At 42.1% G+C, this 14,859-nt stretch overlaps 1 protein-coding gene across 1 annotated transcript in view; it reads left to right on the top strand.

Annotated features, from left to right (window-relative positions):
- Nucleotides 1-1,655: 1,655 nt before the first annotated feature.
- The window catches only part of LOC129752673 (myosin-2 heavy chain-like), a 14,002-nt gene continuing 798 nt past the window's right edge, over nt 1,656-14,859 (top strand). The window contains exons 1-4 of the mRNA XM_055748439.1: nt 1,656-1,660; nt 1,722-1,880; nt 11,051-14,579; nt 14,674-14,857. Of these exons, the coding sequence (XP_055604414.1) occupies nt 1,656-1,660; nt 1,722-1,880; nt 11,051-14,579; nt 14,674-14,857 (3,877 nt within the window). The remainder of the gene's footprint in view (nt 1,661-1,721; nt 1,881-11,050; nt 14,580-14,673; nt 14,858-14,859) is intronic.

The following is a 14,859-nucleotide window of genomic DNA, read 5'->3' on the forward strand; positions in this document are numbered from 1 at the left end:
AGCGGACGGCTGCTTTGGCTGACCCGGTAGATGCCTGCTCAATTCCGACTTTCGCCTTTCTCCGATCATCGACCATCCTCCAAGTTTCATCCGACATCCATTCACTTCTTTTTCCACAAACTTTACACCGAGAGACCATGGCTTGTCGTGATAAAGGCATTCCTGATTCCACACCACTTTCTTCGACTGTTCCGTCTGTCGGCAATTCCGAGGCTCGGGTTTCTTGCTGTTCAACGTACGCCCTTTTCATGTTTGGGTTCTCCAACCGGCAGGTTATCGACACTCGACTTTCTCCTCGCGCCGTTGGACACGCGCAACTCCCAGTCGTATCTCGCCAAGGACGAGGTGATGGTCAGATGCAATGTCTGCGCTTCGTTTGTTGCGGACGTCAAGAAGGCTCCTTCTCCATTTTCGGCTGATGCAGATTTGATTCTCTGTTCGGCCATCTCGGGATACCCAAGTGACCCTATGTACTGGTAGATTGAGGAACAGCGTTCCACCGATCACCATGTTGTTGTTTCCATAAAATTCTACAAACATCTCTCCGTTCTCGTTCATCTGTCTTAGATCACGGCGCCCCATGATGCGCTTCAAAGTCCTGATTATCGGAACCAATCTTTGCATTGAAGTCGCCTAAGTCCTTCACTGCTGCTGCTGTCGCCAGGTAATTGCTTTCACCATCCTCGGTCAAACGTTGAAGTAATCTTGCTTGAGCTTGAGGTGATACAGGCGATAACTGTCCTGAATGCAGGACGTTTGATCGAGTATCTGTGCATTCATTAACGTTTTCTTCTGGATTTCAGGGAAAGCAAGCCATCAAGAGATTCGGTCGGGGTTTCATTCGAATTTCGTGAATATGATGTATTTTCCCTGTGACTCGTTAAGTCGTTATCCCGAGCAAAATAATTACAATACCCTTTTGTGTGCATGTAGGTAGGTTGAAAACCCCCTTGAAAATTAAAAAAAATCAAAACAAACAATAAAAGTTGTTTCCACATGTTCACATTTACTAGGTATTTTGTTCGAAATACTGGAGTTAAACAAAAAAAAAGTTGACAAAAATCTTGAAACTTTAAGGAAATCAATGGGATAAGGTTTGTTAAACTAAGCTCAGTAGTTACTAGAATGCACACAAGGTTTAAGATCTTATTTCTTAGTTGGACCTTACTGTACAGATACAGGGGACGGGTCTTTAAATATTTATTAGGTGGGGTTCAAATCTGTTAGCCAGACTATGAAGTTATCATAAACAATCATTTTTGTGTTGTAAAAAATACTAAAATTTCATTTTATGCATTCTATTCGATAGACCAGCTTGTCTAGTGGTACCGAGTAGATGGCAATTATTTTAGAACCACTGTGACCGTTTAATCATTTGCTCTGCTTCAGGCACCGGAATTTCTCACCGGAGCTTTGATGGTATGTTATAGCTAGTTTGCCTGCTAGTAACAGCGTTCACCACCTCTCAAGAAAAGTCAACCCGCGTTGTAGTCGGAGATTAACCGAGCTCGCAGCTAGCCGCCGGATTGCTAGCTAGCATTTTGCGCTTCCTCTCTCCAGTAAAATTCGCTTATTTACAACTGGCGCGTCCGCTCTCGGTGTACGTTGTTTATGCAGTTTAGTTATAAATAATTAGCCGATTCGCGAATTGCATGATGGGGTTTGGATTTTTCTAATCAGTTTTTTTTTTCTGTCGTTGTCTCCCTCTCTGTCGTTTACAGGTGCAAGGAGCTGGAGGAGGAACTTCGGGAGCTGCAGGAGTTTACCAATTTGGAAAAGAATCTCGATTTGGCCGACATCAAGCAGCAAGTGAGCTCGTCCGAGGAACTCCGCAAGAACTTCGAATCCAAGGAAGAAGAGCTGGAAACCCTAGAGGAACGGTAAGTTGGGTTGGGATGGGAGGGAGTGAAGATTGTTCGATTATCATCTCTCGATGTGAGACTACTTAATTAGTTATGCACCTCGAATGCGTCGTTGGGTATTCTTGAGTTGAATTGCGTGTGTAGGAGGACAAGTTGAATTGGAGGCGGTCACGTTGAGTGTTTTTTCTTCTTTCTAAAATATTCGTCTCAAAACGTGTGCTAACTGATAAGACAAAATACAAGCAGAGCCCGTTTTTTACCGATGAAGAATGTTTGATTGATATCCATCTAAGTTCATCGTCTTCAAGCGACGCAAGCATGGTTTATCACTCGAAAGTGAAATGTTCGTAAATTGATTTAATTACCAATGGCTGATGTCAGTAACTGTGATAGGGGAGATGAGGGCATAACGAGCACCCGAGGCATAATGAGAACTACGCTTTTCTACGAAAGTGCGTATTTTCTTAAATAAATTTTCATGAGGATTTGTTTCGTACTTCCTATAGTATTAATTTTTCACAAAAAAAGGAATCTCCTTATCATCTTTACAGAGATATTTAAAAAAAAACTAGCTTGGTTCTCAAGTTACGAAAATATTATAATTTTTGAGCACCACGAAATAAGCTCTTATGATCTTTTTTTTTTTTTTTTTTTTTTTTTTTTTTTTTTTTTTCTTTATTTTAAGAGACTTTCAGCCTTTGGCTGGTTCGTCTCTGGAGGAAGTTAATCAAGTTTACATGTCATTAAACAAATAGGATTCTTTTAAGAAACAAAGTAGTTTTTCCTCTTCTACTTCATCATTTGAAAGGATATTCCTTATGGACACGCCAATCTGGTACGCCTCTCTGGGTCCTTGGAGTTCAGGACATTCGATGAGTATGTGTTCCACTGTTTGTCTCACGTTGCATAAATCACACGTCCTTGCTGGTTCCCCGGAAACATAATGCCGATGAGTATACCTCGTGTGCCCAACCCGAAGCCTCGATAACACTACTTGTTCTTTCCTACTAGGTCGATCTTTCCATTTCCTTGGATCCCCTTTGATTTTCGCTAGGTTCAGGTTCCTATTTGTTCTCCATTCCGATATCCATGCGTCCCAAATTTTGGATTTAGCCCAGTAAGAGAGGTCCGGCTTCGGGATTCCAACGTCGTATTGCTCTTCGTTCCGTCCTATGGCTGCTAATTTGTCCGCTTCAGTATTTCCATGGATTCCGGAGTGTCCGGGAATCCAACAAAAGATGAAATTGTCGGATGCTGTCAGTTGGATATGTTGTATCCAGGGGTGACGATTTCGAGGATTTTGTATGGCAAGTAACACACTTGCTGAGTCTGAAAAAATCACGAATTTCCCTGTAGAACTACTGTGGTGTAAGGCCAACGCTATCGCTGCAGCTTCTGCTGAAAAAACTGATATTTGTTGTGGGAGACTTCGCGCAATTTCTAATGAGCTACCAAAGAGACCAGCACCAACTTTATCCGCTAGTTTAGACCCATCTGTATAAAGTTTTTCATGATTTCGAAATTTTGTGGCCACAAAAGCATTGAAACATGCTAATATTTTCATTTGGTTGTCTCCAGCACGAACGTTTTTCTTTATTTCCCAGTTCACTTTCGGTATATGACTGTTCCATCGCCGGTCCCCTAATCTAATTACCTGCTCGGTGTTGGGCAAGTGAAGTTTAGTGTATTTTCTAAATATATTTCTTGCCGTACTGTAGAGGCATACATTTTTGTTCGTCTTTTCAGCTATGTTTATAGCTTTTTTAACTGTTGAAAGGGCAACTATCGAATGGAAAGGGAGAACTCCAGCTTCTGCGCAACTAGCTAAAGCGGGGGAACTTGGAAGCAGTCCGCTAGCATGTCGTATGATTTTGTTATAGGTTGGGCCTAGTATAGATATAATTTTTTCGAAGGAATGACAAGTTATTTCTAGTCCATAAAGAAGTTTGCTGGTGACTATACTATTTCCAACATTTAAAATGGTGTTGCGGTTGGATATAGTACGCTTTTTGCTTATCATTTCAATGAGACGTACACGGTTTTTTAGGTCCTGTTTAACCTTTCTGCAATGTGAGTCAAAGTTGAAACGTCTGTCAAAGGTTATGCCTAGGATTTTAGGTTCTTTCTTATATGGAATTGGTACTCCGTCCAGCTCGATTTTAAGCTTCCAGGGGATATGATTTTCAAGGCAAAAGTGGCTCCTGAGACATTTCTCTGGAGCCATCGTAAAACCCATAGATTTAGCCCATTTCGATATCTGGTTCACAGCTGTTTGTAGCTTCCTTCTATTAATTTTGATACTACGACCCGTAACGACTAGCAAAATGTCGTCTGCATACACTAAGATATTGATTCCTTTGTTAAGATTTTTGAAAATCGTGTTCATTGCTATCAAAAATAATGTGACAGCGAGTACCGACCCCTGAGGAACCCCATTTTCTTCTTTTTTGATTGAAGAATATGATGTTCCTATGACGACTCGAAATGTGCGATCAGATAAAAAATTTTGTATAAATTTACCTAGTTTTCCACCAATCCTCAATAGATGAAGTTGTTTCAAGATTCCTTCTTTCCATGTACGGTTGTATGCTTTTGATAGGTCGAGCGATGCGATATCTACATGGTGATTGTTAGAAAAAGCCTCGTTAATTATTTCTCCCAGATCTGCAAGGTATGTACTTGTTCCATATCCTCGGCGAAATGCGTGCTGGCGTTTGTCCAACAGATCATTCTCTTCCAAAATAGTTACAAGTCTGCGATTCACCATTCGTTCCAAGATTTTGGAGGGGCAACAAGTAAGGCTGATAGGTCGAAAGTGATTGGGTTCTCGACTACTACATCCAGTTTTTGGTATAGGCACTACAAGGCTGGTTTTCCAAATAGCGGGAAAATCACCTTCATTCCACAGTCGGTTGAAAGCTGCGAGAAGGGCTGACTTAGCTGAAAGCGGGAGGCGTTTTAGCATTGGATATCCAATAGAGCAGGGGCCGGCTGAACGTCCTTTAGAATTCTGGAGAGCGAAAAGAAATTCATTCATTGAAAATGGTTGGTTGTAGTCTTCGTCGATGTATTCCATGTGATGAAAGTTGGTTGCATTTGCTTCTGCACGTTCTTTTTGAGCTCGAAAACTGGAACTGTAGTTTCTGGTCGCTGAGAGTTCTTCGAAATAATTTCCCAAACCTTCTACGATTTCGGAAGGATCGTCAGTATAGTGATCGTCAAGTTTGATAAAGAAGCCCTGTGCTCTTTTTTTTCCATTTAAGGAATTCACCCTACTCCACAGTTCAGTACTTGAAGATTGTGGGCCGATTCCGTTTAAGAAGTCTTCCCAGCTCAGTTTTTTGCTTTCACAAATGATTTTCCGGCAGTTATTCCGCGCAAGACAATATTTTCTGTGATACTCCTCGAATTTAGGGTCATTTTGAGATAATTTCTTAAAAGCACGTAAACTTTTCCGTCGGATTTTCACGGCAAGGGCAACCTCTTTGTTCCACCATCGCGTAGCTTTTTTTCGTCTTTTTCCATCAGTTCTTGGAATGCTGTTTTGGCCGGCTTGGTAGAAGATATCATTAAGTTCTTCGATTCCATAGCATGTATTTGGTTCAAGTTGGTTTTCAATCCATGTATCAAAGTTGTCCCAATCAGCCTGATCGTAGACCCATCTTTGTCTACGGCTGATAAGTGGTGGGCTCTTTCTAATAGTGACTTCTATTGGGAAGTGGTCGCTACCCCGGGGATCACGGTGAACAAACCAATCTAGGTTATTGGCAAATTCTCTAGAACACAAAGATAAATCTATCGCCGATCTAGCCTGACCGCGAATGAAAGTTTCTGTCCCGTTATTGAGGATTGTTAGATCATGTTTTTCCGCTGTTTCAAGTATTATATTTCCCCTATGATCTGATTTCAATGAACCCCAAGATGGGTGGTGTGCATTAAAATCACCCAGAATAACGAATCGACCATTAAGTTGACTAATTAATTTTGATAATTGTTTTCCTAGTTCAGGAATTTTCCCGGGCGGTAGATAAATCGAAATTACGGTTGTTGGGGTATGAGTGTGCAATACAACTCCAACGGCGAGAAGAGGGGAGTCGAGTTGTATGCTTGAATGTGGTGTAGGGTTTCTTATCGCTAACGCTACGTTTTGGTAACACGTGATTCCATTCTTAACATACCACGTGTACTTACCACTGAACCAAGAATTGAGTACTGCTGTGTTTACTCTATGTATCTCTTGGAGTGCTAAGGCCGCTGGTGGGTTGGGAGAGATGAGTAGCGAGAGGTCGTTAAAGTTGTGTGTTAGACCGTTTATATTCCACTGCAGTGCAAATCGATTTGCGCGGCTGAGTAGATCGTTGAGGGGATCGACGGATTCAGAAGATTCGGAACGCTGGTAGTTATCGGGCGGTGCATCGGGTGGGGCAAAGTTTTCGTTGGTTATCTCGTCCGCGGCTGGGAGGCTGTTCCTTGTGCTGGTTGTTCGATTACGGTGGTTTTTATGTACCGGTCGTCTATTTTCGGCGAAGCGAGTGCTGGTTCCCTCGCCAGGGTCCCAATCTGGCGAATCAGTGATCAAAGCATTTTTGATTGGTTGCAGTGTTGAAGTTCCTGGAAGATGATTAACGGAAACAACTGGCCGGTTTGCATTTGATGGAGTACAAACCTTGATGCTCCCCGGTTGCCAATCACTAGCAGCCATCGAGATTCCGTGAATCAACGATGGGGCCTGTGAGAGGCTGTGCTGGGGGGAGGGGGGTGTTGCGTCTCTTGTGTGATCATCCCGAGAAGTGTAGTTTTGCTCAGAACCGGTGAGTGGAAGTGTGACTCTCTCATGGTGAATGGAGTGTTGCTGCATGGAGCGAGACTCGATCTGTGGTGCTGGTGATGGGTGGGGCAGGTGATCTGTGGCAGTTTGTTGCAGGGGTGAGCTCGAGTGATGGTGAAACGATGGTTCCCGGCGTGGTGATTTAGATGATCCTATGATGACTGAGGAGATATGTTTGGCAATATCGGTTGTTGGGCTTATCATTTTAGGGGTACAGACCTTTGTACTCCCCGACTGCCAATCACTAGCAGTCACCGAAGTCCCGAGGATCAACGGTGAGGCCTGTGAGAGGCTGTGCGAGGGAGGTGTTGTGGATCTTGTGTTGTCACCTCCGAGTGTGTTCTGTTGAGACCTGGTGCGAGTGAGAGCTGATGATCGTTGTTGATACCCATGGTGAGTAGAAGAATGCATAGACGACAGAGTTGAGCGGAACTCATTCCGTGATGATGAATTTAAGATGGTCGGATGCTCTGTGGTATTTTGTTGTGCAGAATGGTCCGGGCTATTGCGTAACGATAATCTTTGGTACGGTGATGTAGACGTTTCTGTGGCAACTGAGGAAATGTTTTTGGCAATATGGGCTGTTGAAATTGTCATTTTGGGAGTACAGACCTTTGTATTCCCCGGTTGCCGATCACTAGCAGCCACCGAGATCCCATGAATCAACGGTGGGGCCTGTGAAAGGCTGCGCGGGGGGGTTGTAGTGCTTTTCACTACTGAGGTGCTACGTGGAATCGTTGTAGTTCCTGTTGCTGGCTTCGAAGCGGTTTCGTAACCCTGATGTTGAAGATTCTTGTTGTTTGTTTCCGTATTTAGTTTTCCGGTGAGATAGTTGTCGTCAGGCTGCAGTGGGTGTTGGTAGATGGCAGAAGGTACGTTGGGCGATGATATCGTGGTTTTTGTGGTTAATGCTGGAATGTGTAAACCGATAGAGACTGGTTGGTTTACATTAATGGGGGTACAAACCTGTGTACCCCCCGGTTGCCAGTCACTAGCGGCCACCGAGATCTTGGAGATCATCGATGGGGCCTGTGAGAGGCTGAGCGGGGGGGATAGAATAGTTCTGGTGTAATCTCCCGAAGGAGTGTTGATCTGTTGAGTTCCTGGTTTTTGCTGAGATTTCCTTTGACTGTATTTGTAGTTTTGGTGTTGTTTGGAGTTTTGTTTAGACATAATGGTTAAGGTGGATAATTTTGCTTAGAAGATGTTGATAATTTACTCGCTATCGTCAAGCATTTCTATCTCAGTTGATATGACGATCTCATGACTAGGCTCAGGGCAATTATTTGATTTCTTGGGTTCTGCTGTTGGGGGAGAAATGTCCATGACTCTTTTCCGGCTGACGCTGCGACTATAATTTTTGGTGGTATTAGAGGAGAGTTGTTGGGTTGAAACTTTTGTTAGCTTGTGATTGGTGTTGTTTTGATTGTTGGTGTTCGAACTGGAATCTTTTCGTGATATTCTCGGCTTCGGATTTATTTCAGCGTTCGGTGTTTTTAGTGACTTGGATGTGGAAGAGTTTTCAGGTTCGGGGTTTTTATTTGCTGGTTTAAATACGTTTTGAAGATGAGATTTTAGTTCTTCTAACTCGTTCTTGAGACTTACATAGTCTTTCATTTGATTTCGAACTTTTTCAAGTTCTTCTCGAAGAAGTTTGATCTCTCTATCTTTGTCGGAAACCTCAGATAGACGGCTTTGAACTTTGCTGGAATAGCTTGTATTTCTTGTGGACTCCTCTATCTCTTTTCTGGCTTCGCTGAAAGTGATACCCCTGTCGGTTTTTAGCCGGATCACGGCTTCTTCCTTGCGGAAGATCGGACAGTCTTTACTGACCGGCGAGTGAGACCCTTCGCAATGCCGACAAAACGGGGGGTTTTTGCATTGCTGGTTTTCAGGTGTGGTGTGTGTTTGCGAGCAAGTGAGACAGACCGCTTCATTGGTACAATTCTTGATGGAATGTCCATAAGCGGAGCATTTCCGGCAGATTAGTACACTGTCATAATATGGCCTCACATTTGTGCGAATCATACCAAAATAAACGTATTTCGGGCGTACCGTTCCCCTAAATGTTAAGACGCACAATGGTGTATTTTTTGTTTCCTTTTCGTTTATCTTTTTGGTGATCCGTCTGACTGAGGTCACCCCTTGCTCGAGCAGTTCTTGAAGCAATTCATCTTCCGATACATCTGTTGTATCCTGGTCAAAAACGACGCCTTTGGTGAAGTTAAACCTTGGGTGGTCGATAACTTCAACTTGGGTTTTCTCCTTATCGACAAGATGTGTCATACAAATCAAAGCTTTATATACAATGGGTGATTGGGTTCGAAGAACATAGCGCGTACCGCGGGCTTCTTTTGCAGCTGAAACCAGGTGTCGATTTTCATAGCCAATAGCAGCCTCAATCGATCGTGCAATCAAGAAAGGATTAGGAGGTAGACGAGGTTGTTCCGTTTCTAGGTTAGGTTGGTCAATATCACTTCCTTTAGCGCTTAATTGTAGAACTCGTAGTATGCCGTCATTATGCCGAGAAGTCATGTATGCCGGTAACCTTTTTTCACCAGGATAGGGCGGATCGCCCGGAGGTGGCCCCTCCATAGCGATGACTAGCTGTATAACGTTCTACAAGCACTATTTATTCTATTTTCTGCTTCGGAAGATGGCTGACAATTAAAGTAAACACTCCACTCGTGTTTCAACAATTTATCTCCAATTTAGTTTGTTTTTTAACTTATCTGCTTCTTAATTATGTGAACTACTTAGAACACCACTTCAGCAGAGTTGTGGGCGTGATTTTTCAACAATATTCCGGTATTGTATACTAATAATCCGTTGATTATTAATAAGTTAAAAAGCGCGAACCGAATAGCTCGAGTGCACGATTAGAATTGCTCTTATGATCTTGAAATAACCTTGATCTATAATGTACGCACTGCAACATGATGTACACATTGTTTCTCAATTTTTACCATCAAAAAATTTTTGATTTTTCACTTTTATCAATTTTAAAACACGTTTTTACTTAAATTTGTTGACTAGGGGCATATAGAGCACCATATTATCGAGGCATAATGAGCATTTTCTGCCTTAGAATCTAGCAGCGAATTAAAATTGATTTATAGCGCCACACCTTGACTAGTTTTCATCCGACAATTCAGCCTATTGGTAAGGTGTCGGAGAGGTAATCAAAAGACTAGAGTTAGATTTCTGTTCGAGGTGATTTTTTTCCATTCACAATTCATGATCGATTTTTTTATTGTTACATTATACGGCTAGTAGCATTATCCTCCGAACAAAGCACTTAATGTATGAGCGTGCGTGAATTGTTCGTATTCTACAAACAGACCTAGATTATTTTGTTATTGCTTTGTTTGATGAATCTACGACTCACCTGACTTCATCGAATTGAATTCGCTGCTAGATTCCCCGGCAAAAACGCACATCTTGCTCTGATTAATGGTGCTCATACTGCCTCAGGGGGAGTTCTCATTATGCCTCCACAGTGGCTGGTTTTCAGCTTTTGGCAAAATTTTTTAAAATGCATTTTTTAACGTTTTCATCTAGTTTTTCACGTTTCAGCCCGTTAGGGAATAGGCTTTTCAAGTGTCTGAACACGAAACAATAATGTAACCTCCATATTATAGCTATTTTCTATGGTTAAATAACCGTTTTCCTTAAGGTGGCCATTATGCCCCCATCTCCCCTACATATTGAGGTGCGTGAAGCACATTGTTGCACTTGATTTTTTTTTTCGTCGTAAGTGAGCGGCATTAAAACCCGAAGAACGAGCGAGGAGGCGTTAATTGATATCAAAGTAAAATTCAAATTGCCATCTATACCACATTATGATGGGCGCTGATTTTGTTTGCTGACGTTGGTTGAAGCTGTACTGTTGGTGTAGGATTACAGCTGTTTTTTCTGCTGAAAAAACGTTATTTTTTCAAGGTAGCTCCTTTTCCTGTTTGGGTGTTATGGCATCGAGCGAAAAACGGGTTCAATTGTGTTTCAAATATTTAATTAAGCACAAATGGAATTTTGGGAATCAGGTAAACCGCATAATAAGATGCCTTTGAAATTCAAAATTGCAATCTATCAAAAAAAAATTTAAACACTGTTCAATAAAAACTCAAGCATTCAATCGTATGCACGCATGTCGTTCTGGGCTTTCGAGTCAAAATGTTGCTTCAGCATGTAGGTAGTCACCCGACTACTGAATAAATAAAGATATTGTTACGACTTATCCATGCGGAACGTGCGAATGAATCAAATGCCACATTTTTTAAGCGAACGAATGCATGCGTAAAAGCTGTGTAAACTGTAAACTAATATTGCATGTTTCTTTTCAACCTTTCCCCAACGGTAGATGCAAAGACCTTGAGACGGAACTAAACCAGAAGCGGGAGCTGATTTTCGATATCGAGAAAGAGCTGATCGTGGCCCGGAAGGAACGCGAGGCGGCCGTCAAGGAGGCGGAACAGTGTCGCAATTTGCAGAACAGCATCCAAGTCGAGTATGAGTTGTTCCAGCAGCGGGCCAAGAATCGAGAGAAAGAATTGATCGAGTCACTGCAGGAGGCCCGAAGCACCGGTCCCACATTGAAGGGCGACAGTCAAAAAACTTTGGATAGCACCAGAAAGGAGCTCAAGCAGCTAGAAGTGCACAACTATGAACTGCAGCTGGAATTGGAACGATGTGCTGTAGAGGTGGAAAAACTGAGAAAAGTGTCCGGCGAACAGACGGAAAAGTTGGAGAAAATTCGAGTAGCTCTTGAGAAGGACATCGATCGCAAGGATTCGAAAAAGTTGTTCCGCGTTGTGAACAAATTGCGAGCCATTATGACCGATGAAGACCTCATGCTTATTAACACTAGCCTCGACACCGACGACTTAGTAGACAGTATGGGCGATTCGAGCATGAGCGATAGCATGGAACGGCAATCACCGATGAAGATCACTCTGACGAGTGATACGGGAAACACCAACATGCTGCACAATAAAAATGGCAGCCAAATACTGGACATGAACATTGAGTTCGATGAACTACGGAAAAAAGTGAAACTACAAGAGACTGAACTAGCTGAACTACGTATTCTGACTATTAAATATGAAAATGTCAATGAACTGCTCAACGAGAAGGAAAATAAACTATCGGAAATGCTCAACCGATTGGATACGGAACAATCAAAGGTTCGAGAGCTTACAAACAATCTCCAAACGAAGAAGAAGGAGCTTGAAAAACTTACCGTAGAGCATGATGATCTTTCGACTCAACTTATGGATTATGTTCAGGATGGCGACAAGTACAAAGAAGAGATTGAAAAACTTCAACAGCAACTACAAGAATCGGTATTCTTCTCGTCAAAGCTGCGAGATGAGCTCGAGGAAGCAAGAAATAATCAAGCCTCAGTCGAGAAGTTCAAATCTCTCGAAGCACAGCTTCAGCAAACCCAAGATCAATTGGATCGGAAAATCGAAGAAATCCAAACTTTATCCCACTACAAACTACAGTGTGTAACATTAACAGAAGAACTAGACATAAAAAGCTCGCGTGTCGCTGATTTCGAGATTAAGGTTGATACTCTAGAAAAACAAATTAAAGAAATGGAAGAGCTTAGCAACTTACAATCGCAACTTGAAGCTAAAAATACTGAACTGCTCCAAAAAAACAACGAGCTAAAAGAAAAACTTAAAATACTAGAACACGCTGCAGAAAAAGAAGGTGAATTGCGATCCCACTTGGAAGAGCAGCGTTTGAAAGCCCAACTTCTCCAAGAGGAAAACGTTGATCTGGAAGTGGCCGTCCAACGGTTGTCCGAGAAAATTGTTACCCTGGAGAAGCAGATGACCAAGGAGGAGAGCACCCTGGTGGCTGGTGAGGCTACAATCAATGATTCGCAGAGGCTTAAGCTGGAAACTAGCTTTGAGCTGATTATGGAACAAAAGGAAAAAGTTGCCGCCGCCCTCCCCGAGCTGGAGATTGTGGAAGCTCGCGTAAAAAGTTTGGAGGAAGACAATGACCAACTTTTGAGGCAGCTCGATGAATTGCGGATCGAGAAATCCGATCTTCAAACAACAAATGAAATGGAAATGAAAAAGCATACCGAGCTCATAGAAAATATGAATGCTATGAAAAAAGAGTTTGAGTCGTTTGAAGCTTCTCAGAGTTTGTTGTTGAAAGAAAAGATTGAACAGGTAGAACATCTTGAGACCGAGCGTCAATCTTTGTTGCAGCAACTAAGCGATATTCAGAGCCAGAAGGATATTCTTTTAGATTTACTGCAGGAAGAGAAGAAACAATTAGAACAGAAAAACTCTGAGCAAATGGCGATCATTGAAAGTTGTAAAAGAGAAATCACAGCTACCAACAAAAGCATTGATGATCTCTGCCAGCAGCAACAAGCTTTCGAACAGGAACGAACCGCTCTTTTGGAACAAATCAAACTAGCGAAAGATGAACTTCAGGTGGCACTTAAAGAAGTTGCTCACCAAGAGCCTTCACTTCATGAAGAATTAACTAAATCTCGTGAAGAGCTTGTTTCGCTTCAAGAACAACATCGCGTTCTAGAAAAGCAAATTAAATCTCTTCAACAAGAACACGATTCACTTATTGAAGAGAAAAAAAAATCCGACGAAAAGTGTGAAAAACTGTCTGATGAAATAACTTTACTCATCACCGATCGGGAAAAGTCAAACGAATCCAATGATATTCAAATCAAGCAACTTCAACAAACTAAGAATGAACTGCAGCTATTAAATGAATCACTTAAAAAGCAGCTCGACGAGATCAATTCCAACCTTTCCAACGTTGTTGAAGAAAAGGAAAAAATGGGTAAGAAAATCTCAAACCTAGAAGCAGAAATGGAAGAGTCATCTAACATTCGAGAGCATTTGGAAGCAGAGGTTACAGCCCTTAAAAAGGATCTCAACAATCTGGATCTTCAGGTGACGGACAACAACAAAAAGGTTGAGCGTTACCAGGAAGAAATCAAGGAGCTAAGTGAGAAACTAGAATGCGAACAGAAAGCAGTGTCTCAGGCCAGCCACGAAAGATCCGAGTTGCAAGCAACTGTTGGAGAACTTGAAACAAAACTTGCTAGTTTAGAGGAAGTAAGAAGCAACGAGCTTAAAAAGACTGAAATGGTTGTGCGGGAGCAGCTGACTGCTGCCGAAAAATTAATTAATGAGTTGCGCAACGAAATAGTAAAGCTGACGGATCAAAACGATTTGCTTGATAAAGAAGTAGCTGAGAAGCAACTGAGAAATGAACAGCTTGAGCAGGAGATTTCCGACCTGCGTCTGAAAATAAACCAGATCGAGGCAGTTCGCGAAGAAAAGCAGTCAATCGAGCAAACACTGGAAGGTCAACTGAACAAACAGAAGGAACTGGAAAGCAAAATTCATTCTCTGGAGCAGCAGATTGTGGATGCCACAAACGAACATGAAGCCAAACTTCGAACTCAGCAAAACAGCTGCTCTGATCTTCAAGGGCGTCTTGACCATTCAGAAGCGCGCAACCGACTGTTGGGCGAAGAACTTATTGTTTTGCGAGAAAATAGTAAGATTTCTGCCGAAAACAGTACCAAACTGCTCGAACAAATTGCTGATTTGCGAGCCGAAAAAATTCAGCTCGAGTCACAGTTGGCAAATGTCCGCTCAGAATCGGTTATCATTGAACACAAGTTTGATGCGGCTAATCAGGAGCTACTGGATAAGAGCAAGCAGTATGGTGAAATCTGCCAGAAGGTCAATGAAATGGAGTTAATTGTGTCGAAGAAGGAACAAGCTTGCGATGAATTGGCCACACAAATTGTTGAGTTGGAACATAAAAATACGCTTCTGCAGCGGCAGTTAGAAGAAGAGAAATCGAATCAGAAGAATCATACTGAGACACAGGTGAGTTGATGAATCGCACAGTGAACTTGAACCAATAATAATGTGTTTTAATAATAATGGTGAATCAATTATATAACTTTACTTTTGCTTTTAGACATCCTCCTTGAAAAAAACTATCAGTGAACTGGAAGAACAAATCGCAGATCTCAAAGCATTGTTAGCCACCAGTGAAGACGAAATCAGTCAAAAATCGAAGGAAATTCAAAAGCTTGTGGAACAATGTAAACAGGAGCAATCTCTAAACGAAAAGTTGAACGAACAACTGGAAACAGCTATCGAG

Source organism: Uranotaenia lowii, chromosome 3 (assembly GCF_029784155.1).
Source record: "Uranotaenia lowii strain MFRU-FL chromosome 3, ASM2978415v1, whole genome shotgun sequence".
Lineage (NCBI taxonomy): Eukaryota > Metazoa > Arthropoda > Insecta > Diptera > Culicidae > Uranotaenia > Uranotaenia lowii.